The sequence below is a fragment of the Wyeomyia smithii genome, chromosome 3 (genome assembly GCF_029784165.1).
Source record: "Wyeomyia smithii strain HCP4-BCI-WySm-NY-G18 chromosome 3, ASM2978416v1, whole genome shotgun sequence".
Lineage (NCBI taxonomy): Eukaryota > Metazoa > Arthropoda > Insecta > Diptera > Culicidae > Wyeomyia > Wyeomyia smithii.
Window position 1 is genome coordinate 103148751 of NC_073696.1, and position 23949 is coordinate 103172699.

General features: G+C 41.4%; 2 protein-coding genes across 2 annotated transcripts in view; both read left to right on the top strand.

Annotated features, from left to right (window-relative positions):
• Nucleotides 1-3545: 3545 nt before the first annotated feature.
• The window catches only part of LOC129727306 (protein decapentaplegic), a 100722-nt gene continuing 80318 nt past the window's right edge, over nt 3546-23949 (top strand). The window contains exon 1 of the mRNA XM_055685015.1: nt 3546-5397. The gene's annotated coding sequence lies outside the window, so the exon portion shown is untranslated. The remainder of the gene's footprint in view (nt 5398-23949) is intronic.
• LOC129728458 (uncharacterized) lies at nt 17127-18140 on the top strand. The gene has a single exon (XM_055686903.1). The coding sequence runs from the start codon at nt 17127-17129 to the stop codon at nt 18138-18140; it is 1014 nt and encodes a 337-aa protein (XP_055542878.1).

The following is a 23949-nucleotide window of genomic DNA, read 5'->3' on the forward strand; positions in this document are numbered from 1 at the left end:
TCCACCCAATATAATAATATCCGGATCTAGAATGATACACAGGATCTAAAATCGATCGAAATTGTCTTCAAATGCCATTAGGAAATTCAAAATGGCGACTTCCGGTTTCGGAAAAACAGCGGCAAACGACCAAACACCACCCAATATGGGTATTTCCGAAAAGCCACAAATCGACATCAGACAACATTTCGAATTGTAAGATGGCAACTTCCGGTTTCTGGAAAACGGCCTGAAATGGACGATTCCCATTAAATATGAGTATCTCCGGAATCAGAAAGATGGACAGAAGCTAAAAATTGACCACAGACACAATCTTGAATTTTAACATGATGACTTCCGGTGTCTGGCAAATAGCCGGAAATGATCAAATACCATTCAATATGAATGTTTTCGGAACCAAAATTACGCACAGATGACAGAAATTGATTTCACAGGCAATATGACGATTTCTAAAAAATAGCCCAAAGTGACCAAATACCACCCAATATGAGAATCTCCGGAGCCAGAATGTAGCAAGAAGCTAAAAATTGACCTCAGATACCATTATCAATTGTAGGATGGCAACTTCTGATTTCTGGAAAACAGCCAAAGATGGCCGATTCCCGTCTAACATGAGTATCTCCTGATCTAGAATGATACACAGCAGCTGAAATCGACCAAAGACCCCATTTTGAATTCTAGGTTAACGACTTCCGGTTCCTAGGAAACAGCCGGAAATGATCGAATAACACCCAATATGGGTGTTCTCCAACCATAATGACGCTCAGAGGCCAGAAATTATCTTAAATACCATTTTGAAATCCAAGATGGCGACTACGGGTTTGTGAAAAACAGCCTAAAATAACCAAATGCTATCCAATATGAGTATCTCTGGAACCAGAATGATGCAAGGAGCTAACAATTGACCTCAAGCACCATTTTGAATTGCTAAATGGCAACTTCTAGGAAACAGTCGCAAATGACCGAAAAATACTCAATATGAATATTCCCGTTATCGAGATGATGCATAGAAACCAAACATTGACCCTGGATACCATTTTGAATTTAAAGACGACCACTTTTAGTTTCCGGAAAACAACCAAAATAACTAAATACCTCCCTATGTCGGTATTTCCGGTGTTAGATTGATGCCAGAAAATCTGCTGAAAATGACCGAATACCACCCAATATGAATATATTCAGAATTAAGGCGATGTACAGAAGTCAAAAGTCGAGGATGTTGTCATTTTGATAAAACCAATCATTTTAAACGATTTGTTATTCGACTTTGATTATATCTTATGACCGATTCGTCGTGCAGTTGCAGATTTCAAACACATCGCAAAGAATCAATGAATTTGGTAAGTTCAAATTGTACGATACCACATTTAAATTATGTTGAGGCCACATATACTGATCAAAGCGGGTATAGCTTTCAATAGTCTTTAAATTTCTTTTCTTTCCATAACTTTTGAGCCACATATCAAATTGTTATGAAGTTTGTTATTTGTAAGTTTGAGAGATGACTCGTTCGTATGGCACTAGTTATGTTCAAATAAGTCACGTAATCTTTGAGATAATAGACTTTCGTTGTTTTATTGACAGTTTAATTCATAACGGTAGCTTAAGCTCGATTATAATCAAATGAAATGGGAACGTATATGGCAGCCAAAATTTGAAACCACGTGTTCAATCATAATTCATCAGTTAACCCTTAACTAGCCCGCTCATCTGATAATAATATTGATCGAATCGGTTTTGTAGTTTCTGAGATAATGAAGTTTCGTGGTTTTCACATCTCGGTACATTACAGACAAAGTTACAGTTCGATTAAAGTAAAATTCAATAGGGTGTTATGCGGCAGCTAGTCTTATTATTTGGCACTAATTTTGTGGAAACCGGTTCAACCATCTCTGAGAAAAGTGAGTGAGTCCAAGTAGTCTTTGGAATATGTTCCTTTTTATAGCTGGATTTCAAATTTTTTAACATAACAGGAAAAGTAATAGTCCGATTGCGAAACAAATCAATAGGGTTTTATGGGGCAACTAGATCTTCCATTTGACACTGATTTTATGAAAATCGGTTCAGCCATCTCTGAGAAACATGAGTGAGATTAAGTAGTCTTCAAAACACGTTTCTTGTCATAACTTTTGAAACACAGGTTGAATCTTTATGAAATTCAAAAGTTAAGGGTTTTTTAGGTAGCCCGTTCATTTGAAATCAATTTTGTTAGAATCGGTTGAGTAGTTTCTGAGATATTGATCTTTCGTGATTTTCACATTTTTGAACATAACCTCTAAACTAAAAATCCGATTGCAATTTAATTCAATAGGGTCTTATGGGGCAACTAGACCTTTCATTTGCAATTAATTTCATGAAAATCGGTCCAGCCATCTCTGAGAAAAGTGAGTGAGAATAAAAATATGCACATACACACACACATACACACATACACACATACATACATACAGAAAATGCTCAGCTCGTCGAGCTGAGTCGAGTGATATATGCCATTCAGCCCTTTGGAGCACTTTTATACTTTCGGTTTTGCAAGTGATTGCTAAACCTTTCTAGGAGAAAGGCAAAAAGGCAGAAATAAAGGAAATGAAAAGTTTAGCGGTTCAAATGTACAGTTTACATATAAAAACATGAATTTCAGTAATGCACAAAAATTAGCTCTTCTAAGAAATTCAAACCTTTTACAATTCTGGGGTAATCGAAACTCTCTGGTCAGAGGTTCTCTTTCATTGTTCTGGATCGTTATCTATTCTGATTTATATAGAGAACAGTTTCTAATCATAATCAAGTCCTGATAGTTTTCGGGATGAAAACGTTATGAATAAGCATTCAATCAATAAAATTGGCAGGAATTGTTATTTTATATTTTAAAATTATTGATATTTTTGCGTTCAATTTCGATTCTTCAGCTATTAAATTATTATTTCAACTCAGCATTCCCAAGTTTTATAGTCTTTTCTCTCTGAGTCTAAATCAAAAATCGCAACAAAGTAAAATAAAAAGTTTAATGCACTGTAAGTTACGTGCAACTTCATCTATATCGTACGCATGATCTCATCTCTAATCAGATAAATTAAGCATTTTCTTGCAGCGATCTTGAATAAACACCATTTCCCTACTTACTGGTTATTTGAAAGCATGTTGTCGCAAGACTAGCAACAGTTTTTAATTATTTCAATAGTTTTACCACACCAGCGAAGCAGCCATTCCCGAAAGGGTTAGCAAACCGGCTAAGTTCAAGCTCGGTTTGCGCGTTGTCGCAGCTGGCAGGTTGGTAGGCTACTGGCACTCGGCGGCTGAAACGGGCAGGGAGGCAGATTGGCAAGCAGTCACACCGCAACAGTAGTCAAGTGGTAGGCAGCAGATATATGTATGTAGTTACAGCCTCAGCGTCAGCGCCTCTTGCAGATCAACTCGATACCTGTTGGGACCCGATAGAGGCCATCGCGGTTGTGGGGAATGGGGGCCACTGCTGGTGTGGTGCCGCGAGGTGGAGAATTTTAAAATAATCGGAGATAGATTTAACCAGTAGAGAGTTGAGCGTCGTAGACATAACAGCATCTCATCTCCGAACAGGTCCACCAACATCAGACCCAAGGCTCTAACGAAACCACACAAGCCAGTAGCGAGAGCCTTCCCGCAACCAGTCGCTAGGCCGTCATCGTTGTCGTGGTCCCCGATGTGTAGTTGTGGTTTAGCTGTCGAGCAGCTTTTAATTCACCTATGGAGACCTGCGATACTCGCTTCGCACTCGGACTCGGACATTCTCCAAGTGGATTTCGGATCGATAATTACCAACGAGCAAATTCTTCGGTTGTTTAATTCGTGAGTGTTTTTTATTGCAAGAAAAAAATTTAAACTCATACGCTAGCGCACAGAAGCAGAAATTATCATACGCTAGCAAAGATTTGAATCTTATAAATAAGCGATTGAACGGTTGAAATCAAGTGAACGTTGTAAACGAAACCTGTAACTAGGGTATAAATCCGCGTTCAAGTTTTACAAGTTTCGTTTTTTTCTACGCTTCTCTGTAACCTGTATTGAAACTGTGTGTTCAAAGAGTCAATCGAAGAAACAAAACTCCGGAAACGGTACAAGTTTTATTTCATCTCCTATGTGGACTTGCCAGCAATTCTTTGCACACGCCGCTCCTCCGGACTGGCGAAACAAGATCCAAAGGAAACCGTGCACCTTGTACAAAAGAGAAGATATGTTATCATCAAAAGTCGAATTGAAATCGCGATAAGCGACGTTTAAAAGAAGAGTGACAGATAATCAATAAGTTGCTGGTAGAAGTAGTTGCGGAAGGGGGGAAAAGAAAAAGCGCAACAAAAAAACAAACGAAACCCAGGGAAAGGAAAATTGTTACAAATTCAATTCGCGCAGTTCGTTCCGTGCGCGCTCATGTCGGCTCGTTTCGGTGTGTGTGTGTGTGTACGTGCATACGTTCATGCGTGTGTGGAGAAAGATACAACGATTAAGTGTGGCGTTAGTGGTCCTCCTAGGGGTCTAGAAAAGTGTGTTTTGGAATCCTAAATAACCGGGAACCGAGGTCCAGGGACGTGGGTTTTAAAGATCCAAAGCGTATCGACAAGTGGAAGAATAAACGAAAAAAGAAATGTGATTGGCGCAGTGCGTTTTTAAGCTTCACAACATACTTTGCGACAGTCGAGCTTCGTAGAGGAATGTTTGACAAGATAAAATATAAGCGGAAAATAAAACAACATTGCTGGAAGAAAGAAGAACTGTTGTATCAAATCAATAATATTGAAATTTATTTACAAAACTAAGCGAAAGAAACAAAACAAAAACCTAACTAACAAGAACGCAACTGAAAAAAAGAAATCAACAATTCTATTATTTTCAACTGTGCACTTTAGAGATTGGTTGGTATCGAGATTGTCGGAAATACAGATTAAGTATATTTTTACTTCGATTCGCGATTTGTGGTAATGATAACTTGCAAGCTTTGTCGTGTCTTAACCAGTGTCACCTCCCTAATCGCGTTGATTATAATCCTGAGAAGGCAGTGCTGTAGTCTTTGTGTGCGTGTTTGTGGCATCGAAATTGCCTGCAGGCTCTGCACTAGTGTTGGTTCGATGCATAGAGAATCGAGGCCATTTCGGTGGTCGGTTGCGGTTGTTGTTGTGTAACGCGCGAGACCACCTGAGAGCGGTACGTGGGCGTTTTATCCGAAGTCTCTATACTGTATCACCAAGTGTTGTAGTCCAAGCTGCAAGTCGTCCAAGGCCGTTTGGATGCGATCAAGTGTCGGAAAGTGTTTTGTGAGCCGTAAATTATCGCGACGTAAGACAGGCAACATCGAAGTCGCACTACACCGGACGCGGTCCTTAGCGAAGCAGCAGCGCTTTGCATAATTTTACTGTGTGCCAAGAAAATGTAAGTATAGCTGTCTGGAAAACATGTATCGCTTATATCCATACTAAAACAATCTTTTTCAGCTATTGAAAGTTGGTTTTAAACTCCTTGCTAGGTTTCATTACCAACTTTTCAGAAACACATTTACCACATTTTGGCTTGAGCTTTCCCAAAACATCGCGCATAATTTAAATGAATAAGTATTCAATTTGACTTGAAATTATTTGAGAAACAGTGTGAAATTTGTACTGGTTTGCTGACTTAACTACCATTATCCCTCAATTTTATCGAGTATTATCGACTTTTTCCAAAGCAAATAGGGTGGGTACAGAAACGTTTTTTCAAACGTCAATTTGAATTTAGATTAAGAAACTGTGTTCAAGTAACTTTTCGGGGATGCACCAAAAAAACTGAAGAACAACTAAAGAAACTTGCATTGGCACTCGGTTTCAACGAAAAAGTGTTAAGAACCTGGCTGTGATTATAATAATTATTATATAGACTACAAAGTTTAAGTAAATATAGCGAACTTCGATAAGCTTTGCAAAGTGTCATTTGATATGTACGTGGACCTATACCAGTGGTATTCCATTGCTGCCACGCTTCATAAAATGTTGGTACACTCCGTGAGGATTATGGGGGACCACGGCTTTAAGGCTAGAAACAAATATTAACGGGACAAAGGGGAGAAAGTTTCGCTTTTTGTGGTAATTATTTCTTCCGAATTTAATACCCATTTAAAAAACAACTTCTGTCGTTTGTATCCGACGTTAAAGTTACCTATCAAATTGGCCGTAGAGGCAAATGCCGTTTGTTGGCCGAGACAATGAAAGATTCTAAATGACCGAGAGAAAAGTGGCTACATCGCTGCGTGCGCTTAGCCGGTGCAACCGGCCAAACAGTGAAAAAGTACCGGGCCGAACATGGAAATTCATGCCAGGAAACTGTAGGCCCATCCACTAGTCTTGGAGCTGCAGTCAATGACGCAACGGCAGCGGCTAAATGAGATAGTCAAGTGGATTTTCCCGGCAACGACTGGCAGGGCACTTCCCCCACAAAAGAAGTGAGATCCAAAATGAAGTTCATTTCACACACCAAGTTCCCCAAGAAGGTGCTGCTGTGGCTGAAAATCAGCAAGAAATTGGATGTAAAAACTGCTATTCTTTCGCTCAGAACTGGCAGTGAAACTGATAGTACAAAAAGCCTGGCGGAAGTTGCGTCGTTCATCAAAAAATTCCATAAGGGCGAAGACGCGGTGTTCTGGCCGGATCTGGTGTCGACCTACTACTCGGAGCGATTGTTTGGGGAGCGACATGGATGTAGGACATAAGTTGGCGAACCCACCCAACGTCCCCCAACTGCGTTCAATCGAGAATTTCTGAGTTTATCTGAAGTGTAAAATCTACTTCAACAATTCAGTCGAGAAAACTGAAAAGGAATTGATAAGTAAAACGAAGAAAGAATTAAAAGAACTTCATGACCACACAACTGAATTTTGTTAGCAGATTCGTATACGGGTTTTGCGACCGCTGCTTTGTCGACGTGTTTTGTTTGTAATTGCCTTCATCTTGTTCAACATCGGCAACGCAGCTCATTTCTTGACCCGCTGCACAGTAGTATGGGAGACATTGACTTTGCCAATGACGTCCCGAATGGGGAGGATCGGATTCTGCCTATTACGATTGCCGCCACTCCTAGGCTTTCCTGGTGTCGACATACGCTCGCCGAACCCTTTTGAAACATTTTGCAAGGTAGATTTGGCCACGTTCAGTAATTTTGCCAATTTGGCATGCAAGAACGTCGAATTCTCTTGCTGCGTGAGAGAAATTTTAGCATGCTGCTCCTCTTGCTTGGACGTTATTTTAGAAACTGGAGGCCAAACGATGGAAATTTCATCATGGCAACCATTGTATATACACTCAACTTCCAAATGTAGCATTTCAGGGTTTAAAAATGCATTTTTAACAGTAATACACCAATTCGAAGTCGACCTATTTTATCTATCTAACTATACATATAAAAATGCAGTTCAGTCTGTCTGTCTGTCTGTCTGTCTGTCTGTCTGTCTGTCTGTCTGTCTGTCTGTCTGTCTGTCTGTCTGTCTGTCTGTCTGTCTGTCTGTCTGTCTGTCTGTCTGTCTGTCTGTCTGTCTGTCTGTCTGTCTGTCTGTCTGTCTGTCTGTCTGTCTGTCTGTCTGTCTGTCTGTCTGTCTGTCTGTCTGTCTGTCTGTCTGTCTGTCTGTCTGTCTGTCTGTCTGTCTGTCTGTCTGTCTGTCTGTCTGTCTGTCTGTCTGTCTGTCTGTCTGTCTGTCTGTCTGTCTGTCTGTCTGTCTGTCTGTCTGTCTGTCTGTCTGTCTGTCTGTCTGTCTGTCTGTCTGTCTGTCTGTCTGTCTGTCTGTCTGTCTGTCTGTCTGTCTGTCTGTCTGTCTGTCTGTCTGTCTGTCTGTCTGTCTGTCTGTCTGTCTGTCTGTCTGTCTGTCTGTCTGTCTGTCTGTCTGTCTGTCTGTCTGTCTGTCTGTCTGTCTGTCTGTCTGTCTGTCTGTCTGTCTGTCTGTCTGTCTGTCTGTCTGTCTGTCTGTCTGTCTGTCTGTCTGTCTGTCTGTCTGTCTGTCTGTCTGTCTGTCTGTCTGTCTGTCTGTCTGTCTGTCTGTCTGTCTGTCTGTCTGTCTGTCTGTCTGTCTGTCTGTCTGTCTGTCTGTCTGTCTGTCTGTCTGTCTGTCTGTCTGTCTGTCTGTCTGTCTGTCTGTCTGTCTGTCTGTCTGTCTGTCTGTCTGTCTGTCTGTCTGTCTGTCTGTCTGTCTGTCTGTCTGTCTGTCTGTCTGTCTGTCTGTCTGTCTGTCTGTCTGTCTGTCTGTCTGTCTGTCTGTCTGTCTGTCTGTCTGTCTGTCTGTCTGTCTGTCTGTCTGTCTGTCTGTCTGTCTGTCTGTCTGTCTGTCTGTCTGTCTGTCTGTCTGTCTGTCTGTCTGTCTGTCTGTCTGTCTGTCTGTCTGTCTGTCTGTCTGTCTGTCTGTCTGTCTGTCTGTCTGTCTGTCTGTCTGTCTGTCTGTCTGTCTGTCTGTCTGTCTGTCTGTCTGTCTGTCTGTCTGTCTGTCTGTCTGTCTGTCTGTCTGTCTGTCTGTCTGTCTGTCTGTCTGTCTGTCTGTCTGTCTGTCTGTCTGTCTGTCTGTCTGTCTGTCTGTCTGTCTGTCTGTCTGTCTGTCTGTCTGTCTGTCTGTCTGTCTGTCTGTCTGTCTGTCTGTCTGTCTGTCTGTCTGTCTGTCTGTCTGTCTGTCTGTGTCTGAACCATATAGACTTGGAAAAATTTCTTCACAGCTCAAGAACTAATCAAATAAATGTAATTAAATTTGGCATGTTGAGGTTTTTAATGGAGCAAAAAATATTTTAATGGTGGTTAGACCCCCTTTTCACTTCTAAAAGGAAGGGCTCTTATACAAATCAAACACAAATTTCTATGGTTGTTTGACACTTCTCCTAACTCTGGCAGGAGAGTGAGGTCTCCCGTACAAATTAAACAGATATTTCAACCAGGTTTCCTAGAAAACAGCTGCTAAGGAGCCAAAACTCGACTCCAGACGCCATTTTTAAATTTAAGATAGAAACTTCCGGTTTCTAATATTGATGTTTCCAAAACCAGGATGGCGCCCAGAGGCCAGAAAATGTATCGAAATGCCATTTTGAAATCCAAGATGGCGACTTCTGGTTTCTGAAAAACAGCGAAAAGTGACCAAATACCATCCAATATGAATATCTCCGGAACCAGAATGATACACAGCAGCTCAAATTGACCACAGACACCACTTTGAATCTAAGATTGCGACTTCCGGTTCCTGCGAAACAGCCGAAAATGACCGAACAACACTTAATGTGGGTGTTTGTTCAACCAGAATGACGCTCAAAGGCCAGAAATTGTCTCCAAATGTCATTTTGAAATTCAAGATGGCGACTTCCGGTTTGTGAGACAGCCTAAAATAACCAACTATTATACAATATAAGTATCTCCGGAATCATAATGATGCAATGAGCTTGAAATTGACCTCAGGCACCATTTTGAATTGTAAGATGGCAACTCCTAGGCCTAGGAATAGGCGGGACGAAGTTTGCCAGGTCAGCTAGTGTCAAATAAAATTATCGCCAAATTTTCACAAAAATCGTTCCAATCCTCAATTACTCTGATTTTTTATAGTCAATAAATCAGTAATTAAGTCAGTCAGTTGACTTCGCTTTTCTGAACAAAATATTCAGAACCCCCTAAATGATTAGCCTTAATTTCGAAAGCAAGCAAATCCTAACAATTCTAATTACACGTTTCTAATAGTGTTGAGCAGTCACCATTTGTGATTGGTCACACAAAACAATTTATTGAAAAATTATTACAAAATACTCGAATTACAAGCAAACTCCAAACACTACTTATTACATTTGATCTGATAATAGAGTTCTAAACAAATTGGTTGAACTGAATGTTGCATCAGAAAATAATTTATAAATTTATTTATAATAACGTTTTTTTTTGCAAATTAGGGGTTATAAAAATAGCTCGAAACTTGACCCCGTAATTTACAAATTTTTTTTTGTATGCAATTTCATGAGCAACCAAGAAAATGAAAATCGTAGGCAAAAATATTTTTTCTATTGTTCGAAAAAACATTCGCAAGGCACTAGTTGCGAACATGGTTCACATATCATCGCGTCTGTTCGATAACTAGTTGTCAACAACCTAGTGGTTATCTAATGCTACAGTTGGGCTGCTATAGTCTATTTCCTGCTCACGGTGATCCGAAACATTTTTTTTTTTTGACTTACTCTCGTGTCGAAAGTACCATATGCCCCATCTGAGTGACATGGTAATTTATTAATTGTTTGATCAAATACATTTCAGTCAGGCTAAATAACCAATAAATTTTCCCTGATTACAGATTAATTTCACTTAACAACTTTCCCTTTCGGAACCGGCGTTGCTGGCTGTGCCTGTATGTATGGTTCCAGAGTGGTATTGCTTCAATGCAGTCTGGTTTCAGTGATCTCCGATCGATCACCGTATGATGATGTTCGGACGGAATTCCAACACTCAAGTTGGAGAAAATCCGCGCGGTGCTGCTGCACTGCTGCCTGCTGCTGTCCGGGTGGAGATGTACCGACTTCCATTAGCACCGGGTGTAATAAATAATTCGGAAGTGAAGAAGACATGAATTGCCCTGTGCTGCGGCAGTCTTCGTTCGTCGCTATCGTCATCATCGTCGTCAACTGCAGCAGGTCTGCAGTGTAGTCGCATGCTGCAAGAAGTGTTAATTTAAACGGGCCCGTCTAACTGCTAGCGAAACTCAATTGCTCTGAATGCTTTTCACGTCGTCGTGTATTATCAAGTGCATGTGACACTTGAGTAATTATCCGTGTGGCGTAATTATCCGTGTGGCGTCGCAACCACAGATTGTCCATTAAGATTTTTAACCTACTTTCTTGATGATACATTCGTTACATCCCCGACTCTAATGGCCTCTAATTATTTGTTTTCGGACTACGAAGACTGCACCAGACGACATCTAATCGATCATAGAAATAGAAACCTGCTCAGACGTTCAAGTCAGCACAAAATTCCCGGAATTCCATGCCACTTTGAATTACTCAGCTTCTCAGCGATCGAATTGATAGATACTTCCCGTTCATCATACCGCCAACGGAGCAATGTGCAAAGCCTGCAACATCGCATTGTTTTCTTCAAATATTTGTTTTTCCCATTAAAAGCCTCTTCACGCCTCATCTCAGCCTCAGCTCAAGAAGGATTCCCGGCGCGTTGCAGCCAACCATCAGCCATCAGCCCACATCAAGTAGGGCGATCACAAAAGAGCAATCATCGAATCGGTCCATGGCAGCCTCATTCGAATCCCACTCCCCGACACATGTTCGCACAGTAGGTAGGTACATATGGCAGCCGACAATCAACCGACATTGTATTCCTAGAAAACGATCTTTTCTCCAAGCAACAGTGCAAACATTGTCGATTCCTGGGAAGACACAAAAAAAGCTTTTGCCGTCATCGATGAAACTCGGACCCGAGTCGAAACAAAAATTCACATATCTTGATGGATCTCAAATTACCCTCAGTTCTCCGAGAAACTTTCACAGGAGGAGAATTTTATCGACAGGATTATACTGCAGCTTTAACTATACATCTGGACAACAACAAATGGTGCATCGGCCAGGCAGCCTTCAAAAAAACGTCGATTGCTGGCGGGATGGAGTCAAGCTGTCTGGCAAAATTTTTAACCTCTGACTCTACTGACCGCTCGAAGGTCGCTCCTTTGCGTCGTCCGCTGCCAATCACAGAGTACCTCGCAAAGCAGAGCCTCAGATTTCCCTTATTAGGTCACCCATTGTTATCGCACAGCATCTCTTCACTATGGGTATTTAACACCCGATCATCCCACAGCTTCTTTATGGACGACCGACTTTTAACAATACTCTGTTTGAAACGGTGCTCAAAAATTGATACTTTTTGGAAAAAAAAAACAAGAAAATGATTATGAATTTGCAATCAAGTCGCCAAGAACGAAGAGGGAATAATTTCTTTTGTAATCTGATCGCAATTTGAGCATCTCAAAATAAAATGTTGGGATTATTATGAACTTGAAACTATTGTACACTCGGTGGTTTCGTCGGAACCAGCCCAAATGTAGGTCCGATCGCTGGTGAAGCATAAGCTTCTCGTTTCTTTTGCATGCCGTCCACTCCGAACAAATAACCGAGCACACATCAGAAAGGCAGCAGCACTAATAAGCTCATAATTTATCTCCATTCAACGAGTCATCCAACATGTGGCGGCAGTAAGGAACCGCTGACACTGGATGCGGCGGCATGCGAAAGTTTATGTTTTATGTATTGTTCTCATTGTTAACGAAACTGTCAGGAGGGACCATCCCAGCTTAGTGGCGAGTGGCTTATGGCGAGAGATTTTTCGTCTATGCTAGACAGTGTGTCTGCTGGTCCATTATTCAGTGTCCCTATACAATCGACAAGAAGTTTTCGGTCTACCCAATAGTCGGGCAGCCGGGGGACACAAGGATGGTTGGTAGTTCAAATACCTCGTCTTTGATGCAGAAGAAATAACGTTTTTAATGAGAATGTTGGTAAAAACATAAGCAGGAACTAATTAAATTATATGTACAATTTTCGTTCTTTAACTGGGCTCAAAGCACAACCCAGTTAACGAATGCCGCTCACAAACTGAGCTGACATTTTAACTACAAACAAACACCGAGGGGGATTCCAAAGCAAATGAATATAAATGTTATAAATAGTTTTGTTTTAACATTTTGCGTTTGAATTTTGAATGCATGATAAACCTGTTGCATATGTAACAGCGCAAAAATTGAATGACTACGTGAGCAAAAAAAAGAAAATCAGGTTTGCATTTTGGATTGTTTACTGAAAAGAAAAATCGGCACAGAGTTGGGCATGAATGCTACACCAACTGGAGATATAATGGACAATTCAGTATATGAACACATTATCAAGCATAGGGCAACAAATTTCAGAATCGGAGTTTTGTCATTTAACCTGTTGATTTTCCGGTTCCTAATTGAACATGAACGTTAAAAAAAACATAAAAGAAGTAAAATTGTTCTGCAAAAGCTGAAATCTGAACTGTTTTTATTCTGATGAGTCTTGTGCTTCCGTAAATTCGAAGTGGTGGCTCGAAGTCGACCGTTTGTGGATTCGATACCGTTTCACCTTAATCTGTGCTATAGAAAGCTCAGGTCAAATATACTGTTTTGGTCACCAAATTTTTAAGTGCGATTTCGTTTCTTTTTTTTTCCAAATACCTATTTTAAAACTTGGAGAAAACATTGCTTTCATCACGAATTCAACGAGCAATCACCAATTCCATCAGCGAGTGCCTCAAGAACTGAAGTCCGAAGCTTCAGTAGCATGGCGGTTCCAGCAAGTTTACACAAAACTTGTCTTCTAGAATTGTGAAAAATAACAAAAAAACGAAACAAGTTGTGCAGAAATGCGCCACTAAAAGCACGCTACCGCATGATGTGCACTGTCAAGTTGCTTTTCATTAACAAATACAAAAGTCCTGACATGAATCACTAAATGACAGTAAGATGACACCGTTTGAAAAATAAGAAGAAAAAACACAGAAACCTCCTAAGGTTCAGAAGCAGATAACCGATGGCCAGCTTCACGGCTGTCAACCTGTTTATTTACCATTTGGCGCTACACAGGCCACAGCACAGCACATCCTCGCTCTCGTCAATGCCACACCGATGACATCGCCGCAACATAGAAATTTATCAATGAACATCAGCACGCACAACGTTATGTTTACTGATGTGATGGACTGGATGCTGTTTGTCTTCATTTATTCATGCTGCACTTGCGAGTGGACATGTGGCCGGCCTTTTACTGATGAACTAAAAGCTTTTTGCACACGCGTCACGCGCGCATGCTTTCCGCCCAAACAGGATGTGGCTGATCATGTGCCGATTTCGTGAAAACATCCAACAGCATAAAACGCGCGGACGGCATGTAACGGCTGCTAGAATGGCTTCACAGCTTGCAATGGATAAAAAGGTTCTTGTGGTATTGTGTCATTTTCAAGTGACGGATCCTCGTTGGAAATGATTGCTTGTGGCTGAAGAATTTTGTCTCTAATGATGTATAGTTTTACAGGAATACAAATTTCCTTCGATGGTTTAATGTTTCAAAATGTGAAAGTAGTCATCGGAAGAATCCTTGTAAGTTATAATCAAAATAAAATAATAGTTATTGGCAAATTGTTTTTTCATATTATAACTCATCCAAATTTGTCCACTACCGAGGTTAAAGCATCCAAAAGGGCGATAAAAATTATCATTTTGTACCATTTTCAAAATAATCGGATCATTACCCTGCAAACAAACCGCCCCGTAAAACACCAAACATTGCAATTATCATCACAAAACAAGCGGCACCGACCTAGGCGACGAAATAAGGAATAGGATTGGAAACTTAGTACTTGGAACTGCAGATCATTATGTGGCTACAACAGGATCATATATGATGAGCTCAATCCAAACATTTTCGAAATCTAAGCGATGCAGGATTGCTGCTCGGGACAGAAGGTATAGAAAAGCGGACATCGAGAGACTATCTATCATCAGAGCTGTGGCACCGCTAACGAATTGGGGATCAATTTCATATATCTTGAAGAGTGGGTTCGCCGTAGAGTTGCGCGAGCTTCTGGTTTATCCTCCGCCTCCATATTCCGTTCTTCTGCACGCCGCCAAAGATCGTCTTAAGTATCCGTTGTTCGAAAACTCCGAGCACTCGCAGCTCCTCTTCGAGCATTGTCCACGTCACCTGCTCGTAGTGAACAAACGGACTTATAAGCGTTTTGTAGAGGTTACACTTCGTACGGGGGCTTAGTCTGTTCGACCGCAATTGCTTGTGGAGACCATAGTAGGCAGGACTTCCGCTGATAATACGCCTCCGGATTTCACGGCAGGTATCATTGTATTTAGATACCAGTATTTTCCTGCAACCCAATCCTCGCTGCTTCCCGTTTTAGACTGGTGTACTGTTTTGCCGACAATGTCCATGTATCAGCAAAGCGAACGTATTGCCTAGATTTGTTGAAAATCGTACCCCGCGTGTTGATGTCCACTCGATTCATCATACCCTGTAACACAATGTTGTAAAGCAGGCAAGGGCGATCATCACCCTGTCGAAGCCCCATGCGGGATTCGAATGGACCCGACAATCTACCCGAAATTCGCACACACCACTGCATCCCATCCACCGTAGCCTTTATCAGTCTTATCTGCTTCCTCGGAAAGCAGTTTTCGTCCATGACCTTCTATAGCTCTTTTCGGTCGATAGTGTCATACGCGGCTTTGAAATCGATGAATGGGTGGTACGTAGGGGTTCTGTTTTCATGACTTTTCTGAAGGATCTGCCGTATGAGAAAAAATTTGGTTCGTTGTAGACTGTTTTTCCACGAAGCCGACCCGATAACCCACATACCTTGTTGGCTAGCGGTGAAAGTCAGCTGAAAATGATTTGGGAACGTTCTTTATAGGCGGCATTCAGGACGGAGATCACACGATAGGTCAATTTGTCACCATCATAACCCCATCTTTCCATTCCTCCGGTAGATTTTCTGTATCCCAAATTTTTGCAATCAGCCGGTGCAAACAGGAGGCCAGCTTTTCTGGGACCATCCGTATAAGTTCCGCCCCAAGCCCATCTTTCCGAGCCGATTTGTCATTTTTCACCTGCTTGATGGCATCCTTAACTTCGCCTATCGTTGAGGCTGGCACGTCTTCCACGTTTGTCGCACCACCAGGAACGCTATCTTCACCGCCGTGGTCCTCTGCCGTCGAAGTGCTTCCTCCACTTTTCGGTCAACTTACGATCGTCCGTCAGAATACTACCATTTTTATCCCAGCACATTTCGGATCGTGGCACAAAGCCTCTGTGGGATGCGTTGAGTTTCTGGTAGACCTTTCGCGTTTCCTCAGAATGATGCAGCTGTTTCTGCTCGGCATACTCACTCCTCCTCCTCAAGGTTGCGTTTTTTTTCCCGAAAGATTCGGGATCGCTGCATGTTATTGTGTCTGTGTCTTTCTACATTCTGGTGAGTGGCACTGCGCGGGCGGCACAGCGTTCTTATCATCCATCACATTCATCGTCAAACCACTAGTTTCGTTGAGTTCGTTCCACATGCCCGATGACCTTCACCGCTACGCTGTTGATGGCTGTTTTGATGATGTTCCAACAGTCCTCGAGAGGAGCTTCATCCAGCTGATCCTCTACCGACAGCGCAGCTTAGAGCGAATACGCATAGTTTTCGGTAAAGTTAGGCTGCTTCAGTTGCACGAGATCTAACCGGGGTGGACGTCGGTACCGAATGTTGTTAACAATGGGCCATCACCAGGTAGTGGTCTGAGTCGACGTCAGCGCTTCTTTAGGATCTTACGTCGATGACGTCTGAGGAGTCCCGACCATTAACCTTCCAATCGCCGGTTTGTATTCTTCCTCCTGGTCGACCTGGGCGATTCCCGATTTCGATCTTGATATCATATTTTGGGCAGTGGTCGTACCAACTGCGCATAGACTTCACCCTTGTCGTCTTCGGTACTTCCGAGGTGAAGGCTGTGCACGTTTATGAAGCTGATATAAAAAAACAGGCCTTTGGTTCTTAACCTGCACATTCGAGGCTTGAATTTCATTGTTCACCGTTCATTACTTGTGAGTGTTCTACGGTGGCGGTTTGTAAAGCCTGCGCACCAACTTCGTGTCTCGCCGGAGGGCCATCGTGCCCTGCACTGTTTAGAGTCCTACGTTGACACGAAAACGGTAATCGGCCGCCCCTAACCTGGAGGAGAAGCTTAGAAGCAAAAGGTTTCGAAGTTGTGGGCTTTGCAGATGACATAGTCATCTTGGTAAGAGGAAAGTTCGACAACATAGCTTCGGAAAGAATGCAGGAGGCCTTCATATCACAATATTCATTGGTTTGTGCCAACGTAAGAACCCCGATAACACTCACGGAAACGCGACGAGAGACAGGACACAACACTTATTGTTCTTACAAAACATAAAAAAGGAATTTGATTTACCTTTTTAGTCGACCGGTTTCGGGCAGCGATCTTGCCCATCAGCTGGACGATGTCCGACTAGTTGCGCATAGTAGTTGTTGTTTTCTATATATCACAATTTCACCACTGTTACAGCTTCGTCAGGTGGAAGAGCGAAGAGAGGCTCAGTATGGGCAACAAGTTATCCCCACTTTTGGCAGACCTTTTTATGAGTGACTTTGAGGTGGCACTATCGACCGAGAAATACTTCCCTCGAGTGTGGAAACGCTATGTGGACGATATTTTTGCAGTCGTGAAAGAACGCTATCTTATACAAACACTCGAGTTGTTGAGCTCCCGTCACAGAACGATAAAGTTTACGGTAGAGAAAGAAACCGATGGGTCACTGCCATTCTTGGATCTGACGATGAAGAGAAACGGAGATAACACACTGAAATTCTCAATATACCGAAAACCAACAGCCACAGACAGATACATAACATCCGACTCTAACCATTACGGCGCCCAGAAGCAAGCAGCATTCCATTCTATGGCACACCGCCTATACAACATACCGATGGACAGAAAAGATTTTGAAACCGAGAGAAACAGGATACATAAAGCTGCTGAGTTGAATGGGTATGACAAAGACTTTGTAAACAAAATTCTCCGAAAACATCAACGGAAAAAACACAGGCTAAATTGCACAACACTAAAACCGGAAAAAGAAGAACAGCATAGAATCAGTCTTCCATTTTACCCAAAAATAACCAATCCCGTCCAATCCGTACTACAGAAACATGATTTCTATGCTGTTTACAAAAGTGAAAACACCTTGAAAGATCTGTTGTGCAATTCAAAAGACAAAGTACCCCCGGATGAAAAATCAGGTGTCTACCAAATCCCCTGCAAAAACTGCTCCGCGGTTTACATTGGCCAAACACGACGGAAATTAAAAGTGCGACTGCGAGAGCATAAGAATGCAGTTGACAACGATCGGGCTAATGAATCGAGCGTGGCAGCACACACCATATCTCAAAACCATGCCATCGACTGGGAAAATGCAAAATTATTAAAAAATGTACGAAAAACATCGAACCTAAACGCATGGGAATCAATGTACATCACCACCGCCGACAATCCATTAATGAATGAGGATGATCCCCCAATACTCTCTTCGCTCTTCCACCTGACGAAGCTGTAACAGTGGTGAAATTGTGATATATAGAAAACAACAACTACTATGCGCAACTAGTCGGACATCGTCCAGCTGATGGGCAAGATCGCTGCCCGAAACCGGTCGACTAAAAAGGTAAATCAAATTCCTTTTTTATGTTTTGTAAGAACAATAAGTGTTGTGTCCTGTCTCTCGTCGCGTTTCCGTGAGTGAATGCAGGAGGCTCTGAAGTTTTCTCCCAGTTTTGGTGTATAAAGGAGGGTCTCAGCAATAATCCGACAAAAGCTGTAATCGTACCTTTCACTAGAAAGAGGAAATTCAATCTAAAAACTTTAAATACTTAGGAGTTATCCTAAGTACTTAGGAGTTATCCTTGATGCCAAGCTACACTGAAATGTACATCTTGACTTTGCAATCAACAAGGCGGTCAGCGCATTATGGTTGTGCTCCAAAACCGTTGGGAGAAAGTGGGGCTTGAGACCGAAAATGGTGATGTGGATATTCACATTGATGACACCCCATTAAGCATACAGACGCGAGGCATACGGACGCTAGGCATAATGGACGGCAGGCATACGGACGCGAGGCCGAATGGACACAAGGTCGTGGGGAAGTGAGTAGGATGTAGCAGACGATAACTTCTTCGTTATCACGTTATCGACAGTAGGGCTTGATGTACGCGCGGACATCAAAGAATTGCAACTCTCAACCTCCATAAGGTTAAAAGAAGATCGATCGGTTGGTAACTGGAGCTGACTAGCTTTCCAGCAAGCTGTTGTAACACAGTGACGAAGCACTGGATAAGGTGCTACACTTGGTTATTTCCAAGATTTAGGAGGAAGAGGTAATACCGGAGAAGTGTATGGGAGGAACCGTGCGCCCCATTTACAAACGCGTCGAAGACTATGTACATGGGAAGAAGAGATTCCAGTGAAAATAGGACTACCACCACGAATTTAGATTATCGATGATGAAATCGAGGTGGTAGACGAGTTCGTGTACTTGGGATCACTGGTGGCTTCTGACAATGATACCAGCAGAGAAATTTGTCGACGCCTCATGACAGGAAATAGCGCCGCACGAGGTTGACCAGCTACAGCAGCGGTTCTCAACCTGGGTACGCGTACCCCTGGGGGTACTCGAAAGCCTTCAGGAAAGCCTTCGCGAACGAAAAAACAGTAATGGCGGACAAAGCAATTTTCCTCTATAATACTTGTTTATTGTTCAATCTCGCTCTTAAAACATGACTGTAGCAATCAACACAACACAACGTCTATCTACACACTTAAAAATTTCGCCGAATCTCAGAATCGTTTTTACCGAGATTTGTACAGCCGAGTCCTCGGCAACCATCTCGGCTGAATCTCTTTCGCCGAGAATCTCGGGAAACCAATATTTGACAGATATCCTTTTATGCCGAAAATCGCGGTACACAATTTACTGTGCTCTCGGCAAATCCAGCTGAGAACCGCAAACCAGTTTAACGCTTTTTCAGTTATATAAGCTGAATGTTCCGGCACAGTATAGAGCCGTTTTTTAGAAGAGTTCAACCGCAGAGAATTATTTCGCTGGAAATCCGATAGTTTTCTTTCAAGAAATGAATTATAGGCTCGATAATTTCTAGGAAGAAAATAAATTTATTCATATTGAGTTTTTAATGTTTGTCTTTATCTTAGTCGCCATGCTCTACTGCAAAACATTTAGTCTGAAACTACGTCTAATGCTTTGCCTTAAAACGATTATAATAATATTGCATTTACACGATTTTAAACTACACTTTTTCGAGTATCAGCCACTTTTTACGAATCTGTACTACATTTTTTAGGCTGTCTGATTGTTGACACCTGTAGTTTGGAAAAATTTCAGCCAAATTTTTATCTGCTTCCTGTTTGCTCGCCCGTAACACGCACAAATTTGCACTAAAAAAATGGCGGCAAGTCGTTCATGAGAATGACAGCTGTGTTGCCGAAACACGGCAATGAGTAAAATTTGTATCGAGGAGTCAGTAATGTTATTGCTGACCTCGGCGTCAACAGTGTTTAACGATAAATTCGGCTTCTTTCGGCGAAGTTTCGGCAAAGTGATCTGACGACTTTCGGCAACCGGCATTTTTTTGCTGAAATATCGGTTGAATCCCGATTTGCCGAGTGAACTCGGATGTTTTTCAGCCGAGCTCGAGATGCAGTTGTGTGTACCACTACTCTCTACCACTTTTCGAGAACATGCCGAGCCAGTGGGTACGATCGATATAAAAAATATCGCTAAGGGGTACGCGGACAAAAAAAGGTTGAGAACCGCTGATCAACAGAATACTGATCAGCCTGGTAGTCCCCTACGGACATGAAACTTGGACCATGCTTAAGGTTTTCGAACGGAAAGTGCTGCGGTGGAGTGCAGATAAAAGATGTAACCACGGGTTGCGCCAGCTGCTAGGAGAACCACTCATCGTCCAAACGGCCAAAATCGGAAGCGTACGGTGGGCAGAGCATTTCGTAAGGATGTCGGTTGACAGCCTGGTGAAAATAGTGAGCAAGATAGCTCGACCCAATGGAAGACGACCTGCGGGGCCTCCGCAAACGACATGGTTGGTATGCTGTTGCCAAAGCCATAGACGACTGGAGTGTATGTCAAAATGTACATTTTTGCAACGCGTGAAATTTTTTCTGATATGTTGCAAATAAACTAGAATTCTCGCGTTACTCTTCAAAGAGACCTAAGTAACAATGAGCGATTCTCTCTTCTCTCACTCTGAGTCGCCAATTACAGCGTCATTATAAAAGCTTTTAACAATTTTTTGCCACAAATCGAATGATTGTAATGTTGTCTAGATTACTATGCAAAGAGTATCATAAAATATGTAAAAATAATTTAGTTATTGATCAAAAAGAAAGTAAACAAAGAGAGTCTCTCAATGTTACTTAGAACCTTTTGAAAAGTTACGCGAGAGCTTATTAAGAATTATCCATTATTGTTTTCGGCATTTTTTTCCTGTGCGGTAAAATTTTTCTTGGGCTGGTAGCACTCTAATAGAACTGAATGAATTTCTGTGAGTGTGTAAGCCTTACTAAACCAAGCAACTTTGCAAACTTTTCTTTTGAAAGTTTATCCTGGCAACCATTTGTAAAGGTCTGAAGTATTCTAAAAAAACAGCGGTTCTCAACCCTTTTTTGTTCGCGTACCCCTCGGCGATATTTTCCAAATCAATTGTACCCCCTGGTTTGGAATCTTCTCGCAGAGTGGGAGAAACTAGTGGTAGATCATGTTGTGTTGTGGTTTGTTTGATTGCTACAGTCGTGTTTTAGGCGCAAGTTTGAACAACAAATGAAGTATTATGGAGAAAAATTGCTTTGTTAGCAATAACTGACTTTTCTTTCGCGTACCCTCTGAAGGCTTTCGCGTACCCCAGCTTGAGTACCACTCTGTAATAAATCAATATATGGGTCATTCCATCTCAAGTGAGCAACAAAAAAGTACAAACATGTCAACGACCATTTCAGATTTGAGGAATTGTTCATATGAGGTCATTATGCGAAAATCCCAATTTTGATGCTACCTTGTTTTCTCTCTATTATGACTACAAAAGCGTGATGTTTACAAATATACTGATACATGGTTTTAGGATAAAATTGGTTAAGAACTGGAAGAATGTTGTAACTCGAGTTTTGCTCATAGTCCCTCTGTGTAACAAGTATTTTGTGTACAAATTTTCTCAGAAACGCGATGCAAAATTCAGAATTGTTTTTAAAATATACTCATTTTACTCTTCAAAAAGGTGTAACTCGAGTTTTGCTCATAATACCTCGAGATGATAAGTGTTTTTAGTGTAATTTTTTTTCAGGAACATGATAAAAATATTTAATTTGAAATCAAAGTATACGCATTTACCAACTAATGCAATATCATTTTTCAAATGCAGAAACAACCTATCTGGCAACACTGCTATTCAAAATGGAATTGTTTTGAAATTATTATTTTTTTTTACAAAAATATGTATGAGTTTATTCCTAAACATTATGTTTTTGTAGCCATAACTGCAAGAAAACAAGGCTTCTTGACAAAAAATGGTAAAAAAAGCAAAGCCTTGGTTCTACATTCCGATTCGGAACTTGACCTTCTGTTTATTTATACACAGACTTCGCAGCCGACTGTTTAGTGTACAGGACAATTGCGAAGCTAGCACTACGATCCTACTGACACTAACAGTCTCTTCCGAGCCGAGACTCGAACCTACGACGACTGACTTGTTGGGCCAGCACGTACCTCGAGACCATCTGGGAGATCAAAAAATGGTACTTTTTCCAAAAACGGGGTGTGGGGTGGACCGATCGACAGCAGGAGGAGGTTTTTTTAATTTTAACGATATCAGTTAATATTCGTTTGTTTAGAAAAAACTTTAGAACACCTTGCATTGTGGTACTAACGATCCGCACAGTTTCCGTTCCGTTTATCCGGTCCAGCGTCTGGAAGGGAAATATGCCGTTTATTTTGAAAAAGTGACATATTTTCAATGAAAGCATCAATTTCATATTTTTATAAACCAGTTTTATATGTCTGATTGGAACAGAACAATGCAAAACAAGTTTAACTGTAGAATCAATTCCTATTTTTTCAGAAGTTCGTATTTTTTGCTTCTTGATTTCTTGGATTAAACAAATGAAGGGTACAAAACTAGTTTTTTTTAAATGTTGAATTTTTATTCATAACACAAGCTGAAATCTATAATATAAATGTACTGCTTGTGATTTGTTTCATGTTCAGTTTAATTTATTTTAGCCGGACTTTACCACACCCCGGAAGCACTAGTTACCTGACCCGGATAACTCCGTTCCGGTGTGGTCCGAAATAAAATCGGACTATAAAAATTGCTATTTGACAGGACTTCGGACCAGGTATTCCAGACTCAACCCGGGCTGATGTTAAACATTAATCAGAAAATGGCAATCGTTTCATATGATTCCAAATTCAGGCAAACGCATAGTGTGACGAAATCAAAAATAGTGGGAGGTCGGTGTTTGTGATGAAACGCATGATTTTAGCGTTCTCTAGCGTTCTTCTAGAAAGTTTCACAGTTTTGCAAATATTTAAGTTGGAAGGAACATTTATTGGTTTTTCGCCATTTTGAGCAAGTTCGCAAAAGATCAAAAAATTCTGTCTCTCAACCTGACAAAGTAATGATGAATTAAACTGAAGTCCCCCCTTAAAATGTGTTTTTGGGTGAAAACTCACTCAACTGAATTTTTACATCATTCAAGTGTTCTACAAAGTTCAAACTAATATTAGTTGTCATATTTCTGTAGAGGAAAGTATATCGCTATCTCTTGATTTGGATGATTCATGTCTGTTTTTTTTTTAATTTTCTGACACATTTTCACGAGAGCATATCTGGTGAATTCTGTGTCGGCTCTCTAGTGTCTAGTTTCTCTAAGATAATATGGGTTCATCGCTATTCAGATGCATATGAAAGTGCAGTCTACTTCTCCTGTTAAGAATACAATTTTATTTATTAGTACAAATTAATTTTGCACTTATCTCAAATTTGTTTACAGATGTTGGTGTTTTTATAAGGCATTTTATAACAGTGGCAAATTAAATTGTCTAACATTACATTAGTTTCTCCCTTAGATGTTTTCGGCAGATCCCGTTACGACTGACTCGCGAACATATACTAAACATACTGTTGATTTTTTGCTTCGCGTGTATGAATATTAGCGAGGGCCTTGCTGAGAGCGACTTAGTGCCGAAAATACCTACTAGGCAAACAGCGCTCGTCGTACTTTACGCACCCATATTTGTCTACCGCGCATGTTTTGGCTATCGAGGCGTGCCGCTTCGCATC